Source organism: Podospora pseudopauciseta (assembly GCF_035222475.1).
Source record: "Podospora pseudopauciseta strain CBS 411.78 chromosome 7 map unlocalized CBS411.78m_7, whole genome shotgun sequence".
NCBI lineage: Eukaryota > Fungi > Ascomycota > Sordariomycetes > Sordariales > Podosporaceae > Podospora > Podospora pseudopauciseta.
In genome coordinates, this window is record NW_026946667.1 from 1334011 (window position 1) to 1354391 (window position 20381).

The window sequence follows — 20381 nt, forward strand, 5'->3', positions numbered from 1 at the left end:
GCTGTCGTCTGGGCTGGTGGTGGTTGCAAGACTTGGGAAACCTGTGATGTGATGGGTCTGCGTCTTGTTTGGTATTTCATCGAGGTTTATACTGAGGTGGACTATGTTTGTGATTTGCTCGTCTTAGGTATTATGTAGGTGGCATGTCACCTCGTCGATGCCGGTACATGTCCTGTAATCATTTGGCAGGCAGATGAAGACATCCCGAGGTCTTGGAATATAGACAAATGCCATTAGGATAGAGATGTTAGGTATTGATTGTGCTTGACTGCCGGCTGCCATCTTTCTGTGGTCTGTTTTTTCACTATCATTATTTGACACCTTGAAACTGTCTAGGCCATGCTTTTCCTTGAAATGTTTGGTGGATGTGTCCCTGTAATATCTGGTAGCTATGTGACTTTGGATCTCCCATGCTAATGCTGCGAGACTTTTGGCAGGTCTAATGGATGGGTTAGAAGTTAAGTTCTCTTGGAGACACTTGATTATATAGTTTGTGATGATGAGATGTACCGAGCAAAGAAACGAAAACTAATCTGTTGTTGAACAAGAAACGTATCAAGGTAAAGATGTCACGCGGGCAGAAAATAGGAGGGGATTTAGAAACCCTTATAAATTGATTCGTTTACGCTAGCTATGCTTGCCGAATGAATGGCATACTCGGCCTGCGTGTGTTATAGAGATGTAAGATCTCGTAATGATAAATGAGAAGCAAAAGTATCTAGATACAATATCTGGCATTAAAAATCACCGCTCGAAATCCACCCCCAGATCATCTCTCTTGCTGCAGTTTTATATGCATTTCGAGGCTGCATCACTCCTCATCATGCTCCTCGTTCTTCACTGGAAGATCGTGCATCTCTTGATCCTCGACCTTTGCATCATCATGTTCGTCAGAAGAATCAGCATCTCCATCGGCAGGTGGAGCTCTCAGGTGCTCGTCCTGAGCTGGATCAAACCCATCGTCATTCTCAGCCGAGCGGTCCATCTCCCGAACCTCAGTGCCTGGTGTCAATGGTGAGCCATGCAGGATCTCATTGAATCTTCGATCGGCAGTGGCCAGAAGGTTTTCGAGGGCTCGCTTCGAAGTCTCCGAGACTTTGATTCTGTGCTCCACATAGAGCACTCGCTTGAATTCTCTGCCAGTCTTCGTAACGACCCCTCCGCCCTTTCCGATAACCCTCTCCCTGCAGTCGCGCAAGCCCTCGAGCAAAGTCTTCTCGACTTTCTTAGTTGCGGCTCTGAACATCGGGTCCCGTCTCGTCTCAATATGTGTGGTCATCAGCTCTTTCATCCGTCCAAAGCACCCCGTTCCTACTTAAAGATTAATGCTAGCTCCAAGCCAAAGCACCCGAGCAGGGAGGCATACCTTTCTTCTCTTTGCAAGCTTGGTATGCTGGTATCATATTCTCCGTGATGGTCGAGACGATCATGCGACTGGCAGACTTTTGTGTATCGTTGAGGCGCTTGCTCAGTTTCGGCACGTCCTGGAGGATTCCCTCTAGGAGAGTCATCTGGTGCCTCACCGCAAAAAACACCGGCAGCTCGTTGAGGACCTCACGCTCGGCTGTGAGATTGCTGAAGGCACGTAGCTCCATGATCATGCCGTCGGCAAGGGGCACGAGATGCTTGGTCACGAGATGTTTGGTCACGAGGTCGGGGAATACCTTCTCCCACTCGGGAGAGATAAAACTCATCAGAGGGTCGACAAGCTCTGCTGCTCGTTAGTTATTTTTTCATGTATCATGTCTTGTATTATGTTGAGAGTAATCTTATTCTGATTTAAGTCAATGGGACCTCGTCTGCTCTTCCATACGCCTCTAGTTTGGTTGTTAGATACATCATCATAAACGTTGGATTTTTGTGTGTTTGACTTACTCCCTGACACACACCGCGCGGAATGTGCCATACAGCAAGCCACCATTTCTCGGGCGCGAAAACCATCTCTCGATGGCGGTGGTCGCACTCTTTGATGCCGTATCACGAGCGTTAGGCAACTTGCAAAAGATGTTGGAGTGCACCGCCTGGTCGAGATTGTTGAAAGCTTCCTCAATCATCGAGTCAAATCTTTGCTGGAGTTCATTGAGACGATCTTGGAGAATGGCTTTCTCAACCTCTCGTATGTCTTCAACTAGCGTGTAAGGCTTTGCAGCAACGAGAACTCGCAAATGCAAACCAGTTAGAAAACGAGCAAAATCACGCAAGACTTGGCGGTAATTTTCACACTCTATTTGGGTGACAATGTTGAGAGCGTGTTCCTTGAGCATAGGAACCTGGGTGTCGTCAGTCGTGGTAAATCCATGGATTGATTCGTCTTCTTGAAGTCTTCCCATCAGTTTATGGTAGGAATTGCTTGACACACAAAAGACGGGGAGCTTTTTGCCGATCTTGTAGTACTTGTCTTGCTGGACCTTGCTGGGATCATAATCATCGTCGTATGCGGCATCTTCTTCATCCAGCCTGTGGGAGTTTTGTTAGCTTATGCAGCAGGGAATGTAATCAGTGCCATGACGACTTACTCTAGAACACCTTCCCCAAACTGTCTCTGAAGTTCAGGCTTCGAGAAATCATTGCGGAAGCGAATGGACGCGCTTCTCCTCTGCTTCTTTAGTAGATCGATGACCTCGTTCATGCTCTTTACCTTATTCTCCAAATCGTTCTCGGCGTTCGTAATAGACAACTCTTTCATTCCCGAATTAGCCATCTGCTCACTAAGGCTTTGCAGTCTTTGAGACGCCTCATCTCGAGAAATCTTCTCCTGTCTAGGCTCACCCTCCACAAATGATGGCTCAGCGTCGTCACTGAGATCACTCGCCTCGGGGCTTTCATCCTGCTGCTGCTTTCGAAAGTGCTTGCGTGCCTCATCCGCAGCTGGTCTCGCAGGTCGCTTTGGCGAAGCTTGTGGTAGCTCGAGAACGATCATGTCATTGGAGGGATTTTCAAGTAGAGTAAGCTTCAAGCGCAGACTCTGATTGTTGAGGAGCTTAATATCTTCCCTGACCTGCGCTAGCTGTTGCTGCTTAGACATGAGATCCCCACTGCATTCCAAGACTTCGGCGTGCATCATTTTGAGTTTTTTATCGTAGCGATGCGTTTCAGCATGGTCTGGAAGTGATTTTAGGAGTTCAGTCTCGGAGATGTCATCCGTTTTGGAACAGATGACGGTGACTGCAGAGTAAGCCCCGTCAAACCGGAGCTGTCTTTTGAACGCCTTGCCGAGAAGCTGTCTCGCCGCTAGATCATCAACCGCTCGAGTGATCGGGGTAACCACCCAGAGGCCTGAACAGCGTTGGATATACCTGTTTGCAATTCTGTATACCTGGCTGTTTGACTGTCAGAGCATCACCATCGGGATCGAGCGTAAGAAAAAGCTTACCAAGTCCACGAGAACCAGTCCACCTTTCAGAGTCTCAGACCTGATAAAGACGCGAACAACCTTGATCAAAGGCCAAAACTCGACTGATGTCGCTTCCTTGGGCCGTCCTCGACCTTTCTCCTTGGAGTAGACAAAGGTTCGAAGAAGCTTGACAAACCCGTTGGAGGACGGGCCGGCGACAGTCTTCACGGATCCGAACAAGTGTTTGATCGAGTCGTCTTTGACCAAGGTATCCACGTTGAATTTTCCCTTCTTGATATCATCTCCCTTGAGCGCTGGATAAACCGCTCTGAGTTTGTGATAGGCAATGCCAGCTTCGCTCTCGGTACCAAAGAACTCAGGCCCAAACGTCGCTTGGCCGTTATGAATGTCATCAAGAAGAATATCGAGCTCTTTCGCCCACTCGTTGGCGGTGATGAACTCCACCTCTGCTCGATACTTCTCATTGGGATCATCTGAAGTGTTGTACGAAACCTCCGTAATCGCTGCGGTACAAGCCCTCATGCAGTTTGTCGGGAGAAGATCCTCCTCATCTAGCACGGCATTGATCACGCTGCTTTTGCCGGCTCCGGTGCTTCCGACCACTCCAATCACCACACGCTGTGGGCTAGCTTTTTGTTTGAGGCGGTCAATATCTTTGAGCCAGTTGCCGACCTCGGACAGGTCCTTGAGCCTTTGAACAACTGCTTCGGCATTCTCAAGCAATTGGATGGTACATTGGAACCCCTCATCGAACTTCGAAAAGTCTTCTTCTTTGCCGAGAGTGTGAAGGGATTTGAAATAGGTGTCTTCTGATGTGTATGTTGTGGGAGGCTTGCCCTCCTTGCTAGGGGGCGATTTCATGAAGACAGACTCAGCTAGTTGTTTGGTGATGTGTTGAGATCTAGAGGCGGTGTTAGCAAACAGCATTCGCGAAAATGAGCCAGCAAGCCGATTTTTATGTTAAAGAATCTCGGTACCGACCCCGATGTCACCATCTAGAGTCGTTCGACTCCGGAAGATGTTCCGACTCGACCACAAAGCAAAATTCGAGAAACTGAGAAATGATATGAAGCTGTTGAGGTGATCCTCGTGAAGAGTGAGCCCAGAAGTCAGCGGTTGTAAGAGGGGAGAGAAGAGAGCCGCCCGACGGGAGAAAATTTGGTTGAGAGAAGAGATTTGAGGCAGATCTCTGAGCGGAAGAAATAAAAAGATAAGCAAAGTGGGTGGTTTGGCTGGGAGAGTTCGAAGCTGGGAAAAAGATCGCACGAAAATTCCGAGATAAGCATCGTGAGATAAGAGATATCAAGGGAAGGAGCAACTGGTAGCTCGGATGACGAATAGAAAGAGACATCTTGGATATTTCGATCAGGCATAAACTCTGAGCTGAGGCCTTGGGGTTTCATGCAGGTCAGTTTCCACGACTAAAGGCATCTCAGACGACTAGGTGAGATTGGAGAAATATATCAAGGCCAGATGGCATTGGCTGTTCAGGATCTCAGGGAACAAAAAGAGTAATTTCAAACAAAAAAACCGTCTTAGCGCAGTATTAGTATCAACAAACCCAATTAGGACGGCGAGTACTGTCAATAATACCTAAGTAAGGTAGGATGCACCAAGTCTCATTCAGGAAACACAACTAGTCAACCACTACCGCAACATGGCTGACATAGCACGTTGAAGTAATAGAGACAATCTCAGTTTGGAAGCTGTACCTAGAGTACTCGGTAATAGTAGGTAGTTTATACGCTAGTGCACTTGTCCAAAGAGAGAGAGTCCTTACACAAAGGGGGCCACATAGCAGACACAAGCAAGTATCATGTGTCAAAGCAGAATGAGATGATGACACTGCTCAGCCATGACTGCTTATAGACAATTCTAGGGCATAATGGCAACGCCTGTCTACGCAGTCTGGTTAGCTGGAATTGAGTGAAGACCAGGAAAGTACTCGGAGCGATATCTGTAGGTGTTCAACGTTCCTTGCATTGTCAATCCGAGTTAATGATATAAGAGCAGATGTTATTTATGGCATGGCACCCTTTAATAGCGATGAACAGTTTTGTGAGGCTATTCCCAACCACCCAAACTGCGTTTACATGAAACGTTGGAAATTGGGTGCGGCCCAGCTGGTTTTGCCAAGACCGAATCCCTGGTCTTGAGAGCGCTGACCGCCTTTAAAGTGTAGTGATTCTGCCGACATGGCCAAGGCGGAAGCTCCAGTTTCCCAGCGAACTGTCACGAAGGTCCACCACTAGCAACAAACATAGATGACTAAGCAGACCCGCCCTCAGACACCACCGACGACATCATCTCGGAGAAGTACAATAGCACTGTCCAGTTATTCTATCAGAACACTCTTGTAGAATATTTAGCTTCAGAATTCTTCTCTCAGCACCATTTCTCCTCCTGCGTAGCACATCTTGCTTCAGCTACCCGCTAGGTTTCCAGCGACCCCGAGCAAACACCAAGTCAAGATGTCTACAATCACGCCCAATGCACTCCAAAGCGAGCGACCCCCCACTATCCCCAATTCTTTCAATGCCAATCAGCCACCCACTATCCGTCTCTACCCTCTTTCAAACTACACGTTCGGTGTCAAGGAGACCCAGCCTGAGGAGGACCCCAGTGTGATCGCCCGACTCGAGCGCCTGAACGACCACTACGAGAAACATGGAATGCGCCGGACTTGCGAAGGCATCCTGGTGTGCCACGAGCACAACCACCCACACATTCTAATGCTCCAGATTGCCAATGCCTTCTTCAAGCTGCCTGGCGACTACCTCCATCCCGAAGATGACGAGATTGAGGGATTCAAGCGCCGTCTCGATGAGCGCCTTGCACCAGTCGGCAGCCTGGGCGAAGGAAACAAGGCCGCCGACTGGGAAATTGGCGATTGCCTTGCGCAGTGGTGGCGCCCCAACACCGAGACCTTCATGTACCCTTTCGTCCCTGCCCATATCACACGGCCCAAGGAGTGCAAGAAGCTCTACTTGATCCAGCTTCCTGAGACCAGTAAGTCCCCTCTTCCAGTTTTTATCTTTCAACTATGCTAATGTTTTCCCATCAGAAGTCCTCTCCGTTCCCAAGAACATGAAACTCCTCGCCGTGCCCCTATTCGAGCTCTACGACAACACCCAGCGCTACGGACCCCAACTTTCTGCCATCCCCCACTTGCTCAGCAGATACAACTTTGAGTTTGTTAACGAGGACGGGGAGGTTGTCGCTCAGACTCCTACTGCCGGCCAAGAGAACCACGCCTCCAAGACTCGGGTTCTGGCTGGTGGCAACGAGGATGTTGACATGAAGACTGATGAGGACCAGAAGTGGGATGAGAAGAAACAGGAGAATGGCGCCAATTAGCTCTCTAGTGTCTTCTCATCTCTTTCTCCTTGACCTGTCTTCTTCAGTCAAAAGCAGCGAGATAAGCCTGCGACTACTTTTCTTGAGTTTCTGCCACTCATGCGCACTACACATAAAACGGGATGGAAGGGAATGGGTTAGCGGATCTGGGGTTTGCTTTGTGCCTTTCTTCTTTTCGAGAGAGCAGGCGTCAGGTGGAGTTTGGACGGCGTTTAACAGGTCAGGCAGATACCAGTGGATCATGGTTAAGACATTTTACATTGTTCTTGTTTGCTCTTTTGGGTTGTTGCCGGTGTCCATGTGAAATGTCTGGGAGATACGGTTACCACAGATTTAGTGTGGCTTGCTGATGAGAGCTGGCCTTTTACGACATTGACGCCCCTCTATCGGCAACCCGAGCCTGCTTTGTGGCTACATACATGTAAAAGCTTCTTCCCTACCAGGCTCAGTTATCATAGAAGGTGGGAGAGGGCAGCTTCGATGTGGAAACACAAGCACGCCACACGCATTATCAGAGATTTGCGCAGTGAGCAAGGTGATGACAGGGAGCGCTATCTTGATAGGTTGGCCCGACTACCTATCTCTTTTTGTTTCGAGGAATGCATGCTAAGTTGGCTATTGCAGGGCAGACAAATGGCAAAAGCAATGGTGGTATCATTTTCGTGAAGTTGCGAGCTGGATGGCCAGTCAAGGAACGCTTCAACAGCGAGAGGCGATGGGCGTAGAAGTTGACTTGTGGTGGTCGAGGTATTTCAAGTCATTATCCAAGGCCAAAAAGACCAAACACGTCGTCACCATCTACACCGCACAGGAAAACAGAGCCTGCGACGAAATATCGGCTCTCTAAAAGATAGCCACCACGCCTCGCAATCATCTTCCAGGATCTCTCGACCATCTGTGAAGGCCTATCAATATATATTTAAAATCTATCCACTGTCTCCAAAGGTGTGCCAACCATCTTCAAGGTTGGGATCTTCAAAACGTACTGCCTAGGTATCCTCCAAAACTTATTAATTACCTTGTAAGTCCTTGACTCTTGTCGCAGTCTCTATTTTCCTGTCCATATCATGCTATCTAGGGCAGCCCATTTTAGGTTGCAAACGATATCAAAACGAATCTCGTGAGGTCCTCGTGCCGAAATATGTGGCGTAGAGATAGGCAGTGATCAAAAAGTTTGACCTTCTTTCCCCACAAACACAAACCCGGACAACCATTAGGTCCGTTGCAGCACGATGTCTACCGCCAGACATTCAACGCAATCTGTGGCGCCGTGGTCGAATACGATAGAGAGCTAGCCGTTGCAAGCCCCAAAGATTACCGGCCCAATCTAGAACCCACGGCGAAGTGGACAAGCACAGTTTCGCTTTCATGTTCTGTATTTGATCAGAAATCCACGGGAACAACGTCCCTCGGCCAAATGTTTCGATTCGGCGCCATTATTTCACATAGAAAAAAGCGGCTATCACTCAGGGAAGACACCAACCTTCGAACGTTGGTTGGTACCACCGATCAGATCACCTACGCCAAAGTCTGATCGACACACAGCAAAGCCTTCAGCCACAGCAGAAGCTCACAATGCCCACCATCTGTCAAGCCAACGCCTTCTGCGATGCCATGATCGAGTACCACGCTGCTCGGGTAGCCCCGGCCCGTCAAAAATGGATAAAGGACGGTGGAAGCGCCCTCCCCCTATACTACGGAATGTTTTTCATTTCGTCACTTGCAATGAGAGAGTTAATACCACTATAGGTACCAAAGAGTGTTGGGAAGAGTACGTTTATCACGGACATGAAGCTTGGAAATGGATGAAGGTGAGGAGGATGAACAAGAGGTAGATGGTTGGCTGGGGGCAGTTATGTGATTATGTCAAGTGCATATAACTCACGAAAGACTGAACAGTGGGGTAAGTTGACTATTCTGAAGGAACCCCTACCTTTCACACCTTTCACAAAGGGGCTTTGTTACCTTTGGCAGACCTCCTACATCCCCCACGATTGCCTGCAATTGTCAAACATAACAGAAGATGAGATCAAACCATCCATTCCAACAGCATAAGACACACAAACATCATGATTCCCACCGCCACCCACTTCATTTCACTCTGCGATGCCATGATCGAGAACCACACTGACCAACAAGCCGAGTCAGAGCGCAAGGCTGAAGAGAATCGAGAGGATCCGGTGAGATTGAACGGCTTATCAGAAGACAACTCAATCTCGAGCCGATACCCAGAAGGTTGTTAAATCCATCCTTCGCTTTCAGGAACTCACACTAACTAGAGTACTGCAGGGACAGAGAATATGAGAGCAATGCCCTCTACCACTGGGGTGAACGCATAAAGTGGAGTGTCATATGGGGTGATCTCGATCCAGGGTATTGGAGCTCATCTCAGCTATTTCTGGGGGAAGCCAAATAATTAAAAGAAATTAAAAAAATTATTTATCCGTATGCCGTTGTGGTGTCAAGGTGGGATATATTGGAGATGTGGTGTGGGTGGTAGTAACCCGAAGACGGCTACTTGCATGAAGCCATCCCCAACTTCACCGGAATGTACCTACACAAAAGAAAACCTCTCTCTATTTAGTATCAGACCTATTGAAAACATGGCCAATCTAACAACCACTGTCAACAAAACACATAGCATCACGTCAAAATGCTCACCCCCAGCCAATTCAACGCCCTCTGCGACGCCATGATCGAATACCACACCGACCAAGAAGCCATATCCGAGCGCAAAGCCGACGAGTTACGGCAAACATTGTGGAACTGGGCCCCTATTGGAACAATGAGGTCGCAAGACCTACCCGAGTATGTATCTAGCTATCCCTTGCTCATCTGGAAACCCGCGCTAGAGCAACAGCATCTTCGTAGAGACTCAGAATATGACAACGACGCTCTTGACCACTGGGCCGAGCTCACAAAGTGGAGAATCTTGCAGCAAGAACTCCCACCGAACCACTGGGAACACACTTCGAGATGTGGATGAAACAATGGTCTGCTATTCTTAATAAACCCGCTACTTGTGAGGCAATGTTGGGTGGCCACGAGTGAACGGTGAATAGCGATGGAATCTTTGTCGAAACTCAATCCCTTCCTCCGGTTGGTGTGCTGTTTAATAAGAAGGACGCATCTCTCAACAAGGTACTGAAGAAACTCATCGTTATTATGCAATCCACTGTAGTCTGATACCATTTACCTCAGCCTGAGATGATCTTGCAACTGAGTGATGAAAAAATTGTGGGACTTGAGGAGCATTTGGATGTACCTGCCTAAAGAGTGTTAAAAACGACCATTTCTCCCATTTATACGGGGCAAAGCCATCCTTTATTTGTATAGAGTCTATACTCTTTTCATAGAGATTTTATGTTTAATTTATGGAGACCTTGTTTTTAAATTCTGAAGACTTTGGGTTTTATTGGTGAAGATTTAATATTCGCTTTTTCAAGACTTAAGCTCTCGTGTATGTAGCGAGTTGGGATATTGCTCATAATCTTAATAACAAAATGCACAATATATACTTTTTCACATTCCAGCTGCGTTCACTAACGTCCAAGTATCGTTTACGAACGTCAAAACACAAGATTCAGCAGCGTTTACAAACGCCATCTCCGATCAAAGCTCAGATCGAGTTGGGATGATATGTTTCTGGATATGTTTGACCATACAAAATCCCAAAATTTAGCAATGAGACTTGTTAAACAACCAGCCATTTCCCCCCAGGGCACACACTGCATAACACATAAAAACTTCACAGATCGAGCACAAAGACTTCACAAATATTCAAGGATATAAAATCTTCACAAATGGGAGAACAAAGTCTTTACAAACAGAGCATAAACTCGCTCATAATTAGGTACCAGACTACCACTTTCTAGTTGTTTGTACAATATATCCTCAATCCCTATGCCCATCCCACATATTTTCCGCTTGCCTCCCTCCTTCCCAGTGGTATCATTATGTATATTCTGTATGCAACATTTTGTGTGCCTTATCAACGTTCCAAGTGCACACCTCTTTCCCCCCTTAAAACCCCCCTCAAACCAGACCATCCTGTCCATCCAGACCGGCTTTTGATGCTGAAAAATGTATTCAATCCATGATATAACCATGAATGTACGCCATGACCATGCAATGCTATGCTTTTTGCCATGCTTGTGATGACCCAACTCCCCAAATATTCCCTCCTTTTTGGTACCCTCCTCTCCAAAATCCTTCTTCTCACTTCTCCAAATCAAATTCCGCGCTGAAAAATCATCAAACCGCTTCCTCCGGATGCTGTTGCCACTGTGATGATGTAGCAAACATATCCATAAATCCTATCCTCCTCTCTCTATGTGAGATAACGGCCATATGTGGGAAAATGCCAACTGAACGTCAAAACACTGGGAGATCTCTCCATTTCGCCATGATTTGGTGGGGTGATCTATGCCTCTCAGGACTGTATGACCCGAGGGCGACGGCTCCTCAAGCCATATGAGTGAGCCAGTTCCATCGACGTAGGAGCAACAGGCGAGGCCTGTCCTGGGGGAGTAGACGGCTCCCTACGAGACCGCGGAAGCAGAGAAGGTCTCAGGTGCTCAAGCATCGACCCATCCTCCGAGGAGGGAGTCTTCTCGGCCGGCACCTTAAGCTTAATCATCGTCTTCTTCTTTATTGGCTCGGCCTCTGGCTCTTCTGCTGGCTTCACCTCCGCAGAGGGAGTCTTCTTGACCGGCGACTTGAGCTTGATGATCGTTTTCTTCTTGACGGGCCCGACCTTTACCTCTTCCTCGGAAGGAGTCTTGCTTAGCTGCCGAAGTATAATCTTTGACGACGGCTTCTTATCTTCCTCCGGAGAAGGTGTCTTGCTAGACCGCCGAATTGTAGTCTTCGGTGAACGCCGTGGTTCCTCAGGAATGGTCTCCAAAGTCTGCTTGATGCGCGGCAGGGTGGAACGGAGGCTGGATTCCATGACCGACACATCTTTGCCGGCATCCTCTACCCCTGTGTTGACCTTTGATGGGCCCCTTTCGCCACGTTGTATCCCTTGGTCGATGGAGAAAACGCCTGTCATACCGGCAGGAACACCTCTCTTCGACGACTGTGAGGCGTGAACATCAGCCAGATGGGCTTCCGCGGCGGGTGTTCTCCGAGTTCTCTTGAAGGGTCTCTCTTCGTTGACAATCTCGCTGACGCGCTTGTTCGTCTTCGTCTCACCTTCAAATCGCGCCTTCTAGGCGGATTCGTCAGCGTTTGGCGGGTTAGCGTTGGTATCGCCGCGGGAGGAGCTCGGCTTGGGGCCCTTGCGGATGTTTTGGTGAGTCCATCCACGAATCTGTGTTGGACCACTTCTAGGGGGAGCTTCTACAGCAGAATAGTCCTTGATAGCCTCACGATAGTCGAACTGTACAGTACGCAGCTCTTGCCCGTTGGCCGAGTAGGTCATACGATGAGGTGGCGTCGGCGCAGGTTCTAGCTTACGGTATTTAGACGACGCTGCTGAACCGGCAGCGGAAGCAAGGGGAGGGGCCGAGGCAGAGGAGCTTCCAGGTCGAGAGTGAGATGACTGCATGGGAGGTTGAGTAGCCGCGGGAAGAATAGGGGCATGAACACCCGGCGCCGGAGCTGGTGCAATCGGTGTATGATAGGGTGGCGAAACTGGATATGCAGTCGAGGGGCTAGGAGGGCGAGGTGCGAGCTGCTGCGTGCCAGGCGGGCCAGCCATGGGTGGTGCCTGGAGAGGTCCAGGACCAGGAGCGGGCATCAGAGGCTGTAGATGGTGCTGAGGCTCCGGTACGGAATAGCCGTTATGAAAAGGACGACTAGGCCCGACTGAGTAAAAGGCGCCGCTGTTCGTCATCACTATGCTGCCGTGTTGAGGAACTGGACTATGCTGCTCAGGAGGGGGCGGACTGTCGTTCAATAGGCTGCGCATAGGACGTAAGGCTGGTAAGCCTACACCTTGCCCTTGGGGTGCAAACGGTGTCCTACCGCCAGAAAGTTGGCTAGCCGGGTAGTCTTGTGGCGGGGCAGGTGGTGGAGGGTATACCGGCGACTGGGGATTCAGTGCCGTACGGAGAAAATCTCCTCTGGCCGGCTCACTGGCATAGTGACCGGGCATACTCAGCCCATGATAGCCCTCAGACATCGGTGGACCATGGTACTCCTCGGGCGGCGGAGGATACTCACTGGGCTGGTAGTCAACGTGCGAACCATACTGGCGATGGTCGCGTGCCAGACCATCGACCTGCATCGGATTGTAAATCCGAGGGTCGATGTGGGCCGTTGCCTCATGTTCTCGGATCGCAATGTGTGCGAGAACATCCAGGCCAGTGGTATCCTCCGGGACCGAGGAGTTGTCGAACCCGAGCGCGTCCCGCACCGCGTCGTACGGTTTGGAAGCGGCGCTCTTCACCGTCCGAGCAGCTTCTTCCTCACGCTCGCGCGCGAGGTCTCGCGCCTCGTCGTCCTCCAGAACCGCCGCAGCACGGAGCATGTCATCGGCGAACTGGCCAAAGCCAGCCGCCTGCTCCAGCGTGGGCTCAGGCTCGGGCTCGGGCGCGGGAGTGGGTGGCGCCGGCGAGGGCTGGTACACCATGTTGGGGTCCATGCCCCTCGCCGCCAGCTCCTCTCGCCGCAACCCTTCAATCTCCTCCGCTGACGGAGTGATCTCCTCCCCCTCAACTCCTTCTTGCTCACAAATATGGCTGAGCAAGGCTGAGAACTTTTTCTTCCCTTCCAGCTTTGCCTCGAGCTTGCTGAAGGCTCGGTCGGCTTTCGCAGCTGGGATGGTCCGAGATGCGTGGATAAGCTCCCCATTTGGGGGAACCAGCACGACCGGTTTCCATGGGTCGACGACAGGTTTGGGCGACTCTTGGAGATTGGTGGAGGAGGGCAAAAAGATGCCGTACTTTGGGTGAAGATTGTGTTTTTTCACCTCGGCTTCAGGAAGCTCGCCAGCAGCCTCAGTGGAATCCCAAATTCCCACACGACGGTCGATGAACATGTAGTTGGAGTTGGGCTTCTGCCAATATTTGCCGCGACGAGCTTTGGTGGCGCCCTTCTCAGCAGAGTTGGTCGAATCGCGGAAACCAATATCGAGATCGTCCCACTCAAAAAGGTTTGGTACCATGATGCGGTTATTGGGGTTCTCAGCCTTGTTATTGCGGCGTACAATGAGGCGAACGCCGTACTCATCCGGGTCGAGAGCTCCGCGCGGAAGGGGCAGTTCGGGTCCGTCGGCGGGGTTGGGCTCAGCGGAAGTTCGGCGCTGCCCGCGCACCTCAGCAATGTCTCCGGCAGGCTCGGGCAGCGGCGTGGCAGCATTGGAGGCGGAATCTGGCGGGGTGGCGACAGTATCTTCGAGCGCTTCAGCTGCACCCAAAAGGCCAGCCGTGTGGCGTGGCAACTGACGCATGGCATCCTCGTCCTTGGCGGCTTGAAGGAGCTTCGAAGCTGGCTGACCGTCTGGTTGGCCATCGGCTTTTCTTTTCAAAGACTCCAGGGGCATGGTGGGCGGCTTGACCATAAGATCTCTAAGCTTAGTACCAGGGAAGGGGACTTCAACACCATCGCGTTCCTCATGAAAGACTCCTTGGGCATCTCTCTCGGCCATTGTGATGGACTTGTAGGTGTAGCTCTCGTCACGTGGCGGAGGATACTAGTCATGGTTAGAAAAATATGAACAGAGGTGAGCGCAAGAAAGGAAACATACATCGACGGGAAGTTTGAGGCTGTATTGGTGTTCGAGACGGTCGAGCTGTTGAAGAAGCTCACCGAGACGCTCCTCCTGCATCTCTTCCACCTGGCGCTAAACATATCTGTCAGTGAATGCTGTGTGTATGGAAGTAAAGATGAAAACTTACGGCATATGAAGCTCTGGCTGCTTCGACCTCGCCTTCATAAACACGCTGGGCCATCTGACGGCTCATCTCGAGAATTCGATCATTCTGGCTGAGCGTGTCTTCGTATCGCTGCTTCAGGAACTTTTGAGCGACGTCGAATTCGGGTACTCTCTCAACGACACCAGGGTCTTCAAGAAGCTGATTGATCGACCTGTCGGCGATCTCTTGGGCTGCTGGCTTGACTAACTTGGAGAGCACGCCCCAGGCCTGCTTCAGCTCCTGCGCTCTCTCGTGGGCAGCTTGTACTTTGCTGTCCTCATAAAGTTTCTGACGACGACCGCGACCGGCGGGAGCTTTCGGTTGTGATGACTTGCCACCACGACCTCTGCCTCCGCGGGAGCCGCCACGACCGCGACCTCCACGAGCTCGGGTACTGGTTGGGGCGGCGCGGGTGGAAGTCGAAGGTTGCTGTGGGATGATATCAGACATGGTGTCTTCAGCCTCTAGGGCATCGGCAACAGAGGAGAAGCTATGCTGCACGTTCATGTTGTTGACGGATTTGGATGGCATCTCATGAATGACGACTTTCCGTTGTATGGGAGTCGAGGTAAAAGAAGTAGGTGTGGGAAAAGAGAGAGTTGGGTGAGAATTTGTAATGGGCGATGCCAGGTGTGAGCGGTGCTGCTCAATGTCCATTGCTCTCCATTCGGCAACTGTAAACAATAGCAGGTGAATACCTGAGCTCTAACCACCGGTGCTGGGTGAATATGGGAGGATGAGTCGTATATAAATGAACAATAGCAAAGGTCGTCAATCGGCGGTGCAAGTCGGTCGATGACAGACCAAAGCTTGCTCCGTGTAGATGTAAAAACCGGGAGGCCGGGGAAAAGCCAAGCAGCCGTGATGCAAAAGACGAAAAAAAACCTGTCGATGTCGAAAGATCAAAGACTTCTCCAGATGATGATTCCCTCGATCCAAGTATAAGAGGGCAGGACGAAGGTTATCCAGTGTGTCACCAGATGTAGGCAGTTTGGTTGGTTTGTGGCTTTTGGTCAAGCAGCTGTGGCGGGTGTGAGTGAAGAAAGGGTTGGCAGGGTCGCTCTCTTGGTGCAAACTGCTTGCAGCAGCGGCTCAGGGTAGGGTACCAGCGAGGGTCAAGTAATGACAGCGGCGCAGTGGTGACACACCAGGTAAGAGAAGGGGAAAATATAATCAGAAGAAAGCTGAGAGACAAGAGATTCTGATGCAATTGGTGCTGGTCGTCTGGAACCAGGAACGCGGCCGTGAAGTCGTGGCTGGTGTTGTCCTTCACCTGTAAAGGATGGGAATAATAGACAGTGGACCACGAAGCAGGCCTGTGCTGCATTTCCAGAGCACACTGAGCCCGCACTGTGTCCGCTGGAGGCCAAGCCAAATGGGAGTCCAGCCTTGGGTTGCTCCACCGAGGCTTAACCGACGAAACAGCCAATCACAGTGCCGCATTGACTTCCCAATCAGGAACTAGTCGCAACCGTTCACAACAGCTTACAAAAATTGGTCGTATGTCTTTGCAAACTCTCTCGATGTTAGGGGCTACAAGTGTGTAGTGAATATTCAGAGGGGTTTCTGATAGCTGCTAGCTCCGATAAGATCTGGGGACTGTCTCGTCATCAGCCCCCGGCATCGTGGCGCGGACGGGAGGAGGACTTCGACTGCAAAAATCAAATTCTGCAACGGGCCACGTTGGTGTCAGTGCTCTGACAGCTGCAACACCCTCGCCCGAAGATGTTTATGCGTTTCTACAGAGTATGAATGTGGCATATGCTATAATACCATTGGTTCAGGCACCTAGGCGGTGAAATATTGCCCAGAAACACAGTTGTACCACCTTGAACTGGCGGCCGCCCTGATCCCGAGATTGAATGAGCTGTCAATGACATTGCGGCCCAGCAGCCTGTCTGGCATCTGCACATCAACTGGTCTGCGTCGGCTCCTCTGACGCACATATCAGTCTCGGACCTCGCTTTCCTGTGAGTTCCCCGACGTCCGGGTGCCCCGTGAGTATTGGCTGCTTGCTGAATTTGAAATGGCCAAATCCCCATTGCCGGGTTCGCCGTTGAAGAGCGCGGGCCAGTGGATCCGGCTGCTTCAAGGGCGCTCCCGTCACTCGCGAGAAAGACGACCACTTACAGATACATATGGATCTTCAAATAGATTCCAATCTGATTTATTAAGCATATCTTTCGGCCATCGATTAAACTCACGATCTACTTCGTACCTATGTCTTCCATATCTCAAGTCCTGTTGCCAGCATTTCCTCAAACCAGGGCCGGCAAAATGGACAAAGGGGTTCTGCGGAGCCCCAAAACGGGCAAACCCACTTTTCAAGCAGCTTCCGGGGCCGGCTTGGCGCTGAGCGCCCAGTGCAACCCCACTGCCGCGCGCCTGCGCGGCTGGAACCATGCCGCTTGCCTGCCGGGACCCAGCCTTTTTTTTCTGCCGTCCATCATCTCCTCCGTCTCCCGGCAGATCGCCGAGTCGCCCCGTTACGTCCGTCCACCTCCGGCCCGATATCGACTACGACAGCTTCTGCATCCCATCCAACGACTTTTTATATCCCAAAGAAACTGAATCTCAGTTCACAATGGCTAAGAAACGCGGCCGCCTCCAAGAGGCCCTCAAATCAGCCATCTCCCAGCAAAAACAAAGACCATCTCAACCTCAAGGTCCCCCCTCCAAGAAACAGAAAACCTCCCAAAATCGCCCCCAACAACAACAACAATCCAATAAACCCAAGAAAAAACACCATCAACCCTCCCAATCCGCCCCCATCATCCCCTTTACCCCAACCGACACCATCCTCCTCCTAGGCGAAGCCGACCTCTCCTTCTCCGCCTCCCTATCCTCCCACCACAAATGCACCGCCCTAACCTCCACCGTCTTCGAACCTTCCCTCCCCGCCCTCCAAGAAAAATACCCCCACGTCGACAAAAACATCTCCCTCCTCCTATCCCCCCCAAACGCTCACCCAAACTCCCCACCAAACAACAACAAACTCCTCTACAACATCGACGCCACCAAACTCTCCCTCAAATCCCAATCCTTCTCCCGCATAATCTTCAACTTTCCCCACATCGGCGGCAAGTCAAAAGATGTCAACCGACAAGTGAGAGCGAATCAGGAGATGCTGGTTGGTTTTTTCCGCCGGGCTCTACTTCATTTGGCGCCAAGGGGAAAGATTATCATCACGTTGTTTGAGGGGGAGCCGTATACCTTGTGGAATATCCGTGACCTGGCGCGACATGCCGGGTTGGAGGTGGAGAGGAGTTTCAGGTTTCAGGCGGGGGCGTACCCGGGTTATGCGCATGCTAGGACGTTGGGGGTGGTGAGGAACAAGAAGACGGGGGAGGTGAGCGAGAGAGCTTGGAAGGGAGAGAGGAGGGAGAGCAGGAGTTTTGTTTTTGTGAGGAAGGGGGAGGGGGAGAAAGCTGGACCAGGGCAGGGGAAGAATAGGAAGCAGGAGGGGGAGATGCCTGGACAAGGGCAGGGGAGGAAAAGGAAGCAGGAGGAGGAGGAGAGTGAGGAAGAGGAGGAGGAGGAGTTTGAGGGGTGGGGGGAAAGTGGTGAGGAGGAGGAGGAGGAGGAGGAGGAGGAGGATGCTGATGAGGAGGATGAAGGGTCGTCCGGTGATGAAGTCGATGGTGATGAAAAAGAAGATGGAGATGAAGCCAGTGATGATGAGACAGCACCAAAAGAAACCCAGGGTTAAGGTCGACACGGTGGTTGTTTCACTGATCTTGAAAATCTCAAGATGGAAGGGAGAACATCTTTATTGACACTACAGAAACCATGTCGTCACTACAATCCTCCTCGCTCACCACTGCCCCGTTGCGAAGTCTCCCACCCCACCATCCCAAAACCGCCCTCGAGTTGAGACCTAGCAGTAATCACTGTGATCAGCACCACCATTGATGCACCCGCTAGTCTGGCAAAAGGCCTGGAAAATGATGTTTCCATCACTCTTGCAAAAAAACAAGGAGTTATTGACATGGGCAGAATCAGTCGGCTGGCCAGAGCCCTGGAGAGCCTCGATGATTTGGTCATAGTAGTTGCCTACACGAAGGCGATATGTTAGCTGTCTCATCAGGTAATGAAGAAGCTAGGTTATGGTCACTGACCCTTGTTGAGCAGTCCGCGTCCGCAGTACATCAGGCTACCCTTGCAGTTTTTGCCAAGAGCGGCCGGGGCCATGGTGAGGGCGATAAGGGAGACGGCCGTGGCGAATTTGACCATTTTGATAGTGGTTGAAGCGGTATAAAGCGGTAGTGTTTGGTATATAGCCTAAGATGTGATGGTTGAGGTTGGATTGATAATGAGAATACTGGAAGTTCGCGGGGCGTTTTCACACGCTATTTATTCTCACCTCGAAGGATTTCGTCGCTGCGGCATTCAAGATCTGAGTTTACACTCTTGATCATATGTCGACTCAAATTCAAGTCATGTTGATTGGTGTTGGTGAGCTCCGCGGACCCGAGTTGAAAGTGTCAGCATTTGCAAGGGAATGAGGCTATTCCCGAGGTCGGTACTACCATCGCCTCACAGAGCTGGCGGGTAATTGAGAATCTGAGCATCAGAACATGAAATGAAGCGCAGCATATCAAATCACCCGGAGCCCAGGGTCAATATAACAAGAGGCTGAGCAATGTACTCGGCTTCAATCTGGCTTCGAACACACATGAGGCAACAAACTTTCGAGGACCGAATACATGAGTAAATCTCATTTCCCAACTTTCTCAGAGTCCTTATTCGCTTTAATCTGAAAATTATGCGCCCTGCTGTGACGGCGAGGGAGATGAAGGAAATCCATGGACCATCAGAAATGAGCTTTCACTTCGACCTCTCAAGTCCGTCAGGCCACTACTCTTCTTCCGTTTGTCTATTGTTACCAGGGAAAACCTCGAGTTTGCCACTCTTTTGATCGAGTCTTTCGGGTCGATATCTTTTTTGTACAATACCCAGAGGACGGACAACTCATAAATCAAGAGCAGACTTTCATCTCATTGCACATTGAGCTCTATTGTCCTCGGTTCGCTCTTTCCAAGACAAGTCAACTCGGCCTCCTGTCACATGCTTTATGCCGTGCACAGTTCTTCAAAAAGACGTCATCTCATTTAGAATTAGAGTATGTGAAACGACAGCATACCACGTTACATAACCTTTGCCATCCAGAGGCTAGCTAACATCGGCCAGCGCGATGTTTACATTTGCACAAACCATCCACACACACGCCCCCATTCATCACAGCCTGCCTCAAAAGTGCACTTTTCAAGCGAGCCGAAACAGCTCAGCCATGATCTAGGTATCAAGTACAAGTTGATACCTCCGCCTCAAAAGCCTTCAAGTCCAAGTTTGTACCTGGTCATGCAGCCCCCAGACTAGCTCACATGCAAGCACCCGTTTGCTCCCTGCACCTCCTTCCACGTCCGGCTCACCGGCTTCAAAAATTCCCCCGTTCTTGCGACAGGATTTGCTCAACTTCCTGTGTGTCCCCGGCTCCCATCCCCGCCTTGGCTTTGTCAAGTTTTTCTCCCTAGAGGCAAGCCACATCAAAATTCCAGCAACCAGGAAACTCTCACCCGCACTTTTCACACCATCACGTACATGAAATACGCCTCGCGATATATTTTGTCCAACCTTACTACTTCGCCAAACCAACTGGGTTTCTTCAAGAGTGGGGGTCAGGTTTGTCTGTCTCTTCAAGCTCGGTGCACAACCTTAGGTAGTTTCTCCTTTCTTCTTCTTTCCCCATAACCAAAGAACCAGAGTCTGCATGCCTTCGGAATAACCTCCCTACTTACACTCAAACT

General features: G+C 50.5%; 6 protein-coding genes across 6 annotated transcripts; 3 read left to right on the forward strand and 3 right to left on the reverse strand.

The window, feature by feature from the left end:
* Positions 1 to 811: 811 nt before the first annotated feature.
* Positions 812 to 4104, reverse strand: QC763_707240 (uncharacterized protein; the record flags this gene model as incomplete). Its single annotated transcript, XM_062915713.1, is given in 8 exon segments — positions 812 to 1311; positions 1367 to 1634; positions 1650 to 1695; positions 1876 to 2457; positions 2517 to 2630; positions 2721 to 3331; positions 3374 to 3872; positions 3968 to 4104. 8 exon segments carry the CDS (start codon positions 4102 to 4104, stop codon positions 812 to 814), a joined length of 2757 nt encoding a protein of 918 aa, XP_062761706.1.
* Positions 4105 to 5593: 1489 nt separating this feature from the next.
* QC763_707250 (uncharacterized protein) lies at positions 5594 to 7280 on the forward strand. The gene is made up of 2 exons (XM_062915714.1): positions 5594 to 6364; positions 6420 to 7280. Exons 1-2 carry the CDS (start codon positions 5827 to 5829, stop codon positions 6710 to 6712), a joined length of 831 nt encoding a protein of 276 aa, XP_062761707.1. The 5' UTR covers positions 5594 to 5826; the 3' UTR covers positions 6713 to 7280.
* Positions 7281 to 8756: 1476 nt separating this feature from the next.
* QC763_0106150 (uncharacterized protein) lies at positions 8757 to 9698 on the forward strand (the record flags this gene model as incomplete). Its single annotated transcript, XM_062906458.1, is given in 3 exon segments — positions 8757 to 8947; positions 9002 to 9520; positions 9533 to 9698. 2 exon segments carry the CDS (start codon positions 9366 to 9368, stop codon positions 9696 to 9698), a joined length of 321 nt encoding a protein of 106 aa, XP_062761708.1. The 5' UTR covers positions 8757 to 8947; positions 9002 to 9365.
* Positions 9699 to 10533: 835 nt separating this feature from the next.
* Positions 10534 to 15898, reverse strand: QC763_707260 (uncharacterized protein). The gene is made up of 3 exons (XM_062915715.1): positions 14557 to 15898; positions 14406 to 14501; positions 10534 to 14351 (listed from the first exon to the last, which is right to left on the reverse strand). The coding sequence occupies exons 1-3, from the start codon at positions 15229 to 15231 to the stop codon at positions 11925 to 11927; spliced, it is 3198 nt and encodes a 1065-aa protein (XP_062761709.1). The 5' UTR covers positions 15232 to 15898; the 3' UTR covers positions 10534 to 11924.
* Positions 15899 to 16975: 1077 nt separating this feature from the next.
* QC763_707280 (uncharacterized protein) lies at positions 16976 to 18283 on the forward strand (the record flags this gene model as incomplete). Its single annotated transcript, XM_062915716.1, has 1 exon — positions 16976 to 18283. One exon carries the CDS (start codon positions 16976 to 16978, stop codon positions 18281 to 18283), a length of 1308 nt encoding a protein of 435 aa, XP_062761710.1.
* Positions 18284 to 18331: 48 nt separating this feature from the next.
* Positions 18332 to 19597, reverse strand: QC763_707290 (uncharacterized protein). Its single transcript, XM_062915717.1, has 2 exons — positions 18693 to 19597; positions 18332 to 18627 (listed from the first exon to the last, which is right to left on the reverse strand). Exons 1-2 carry the CDS (start codon positions 18805 to 18807, stop codon positions 18452 to 18454), a joined length of 291 nt encoding a protein of 96 aa, XP_062761711.1. The 5' UTR covers positions 18808 to 19597; the 3' UTR covers positions 18332 to 18451.
* Between the last annotated feature and the right edge of the window lie 784 nt (positions 19598 to 20381).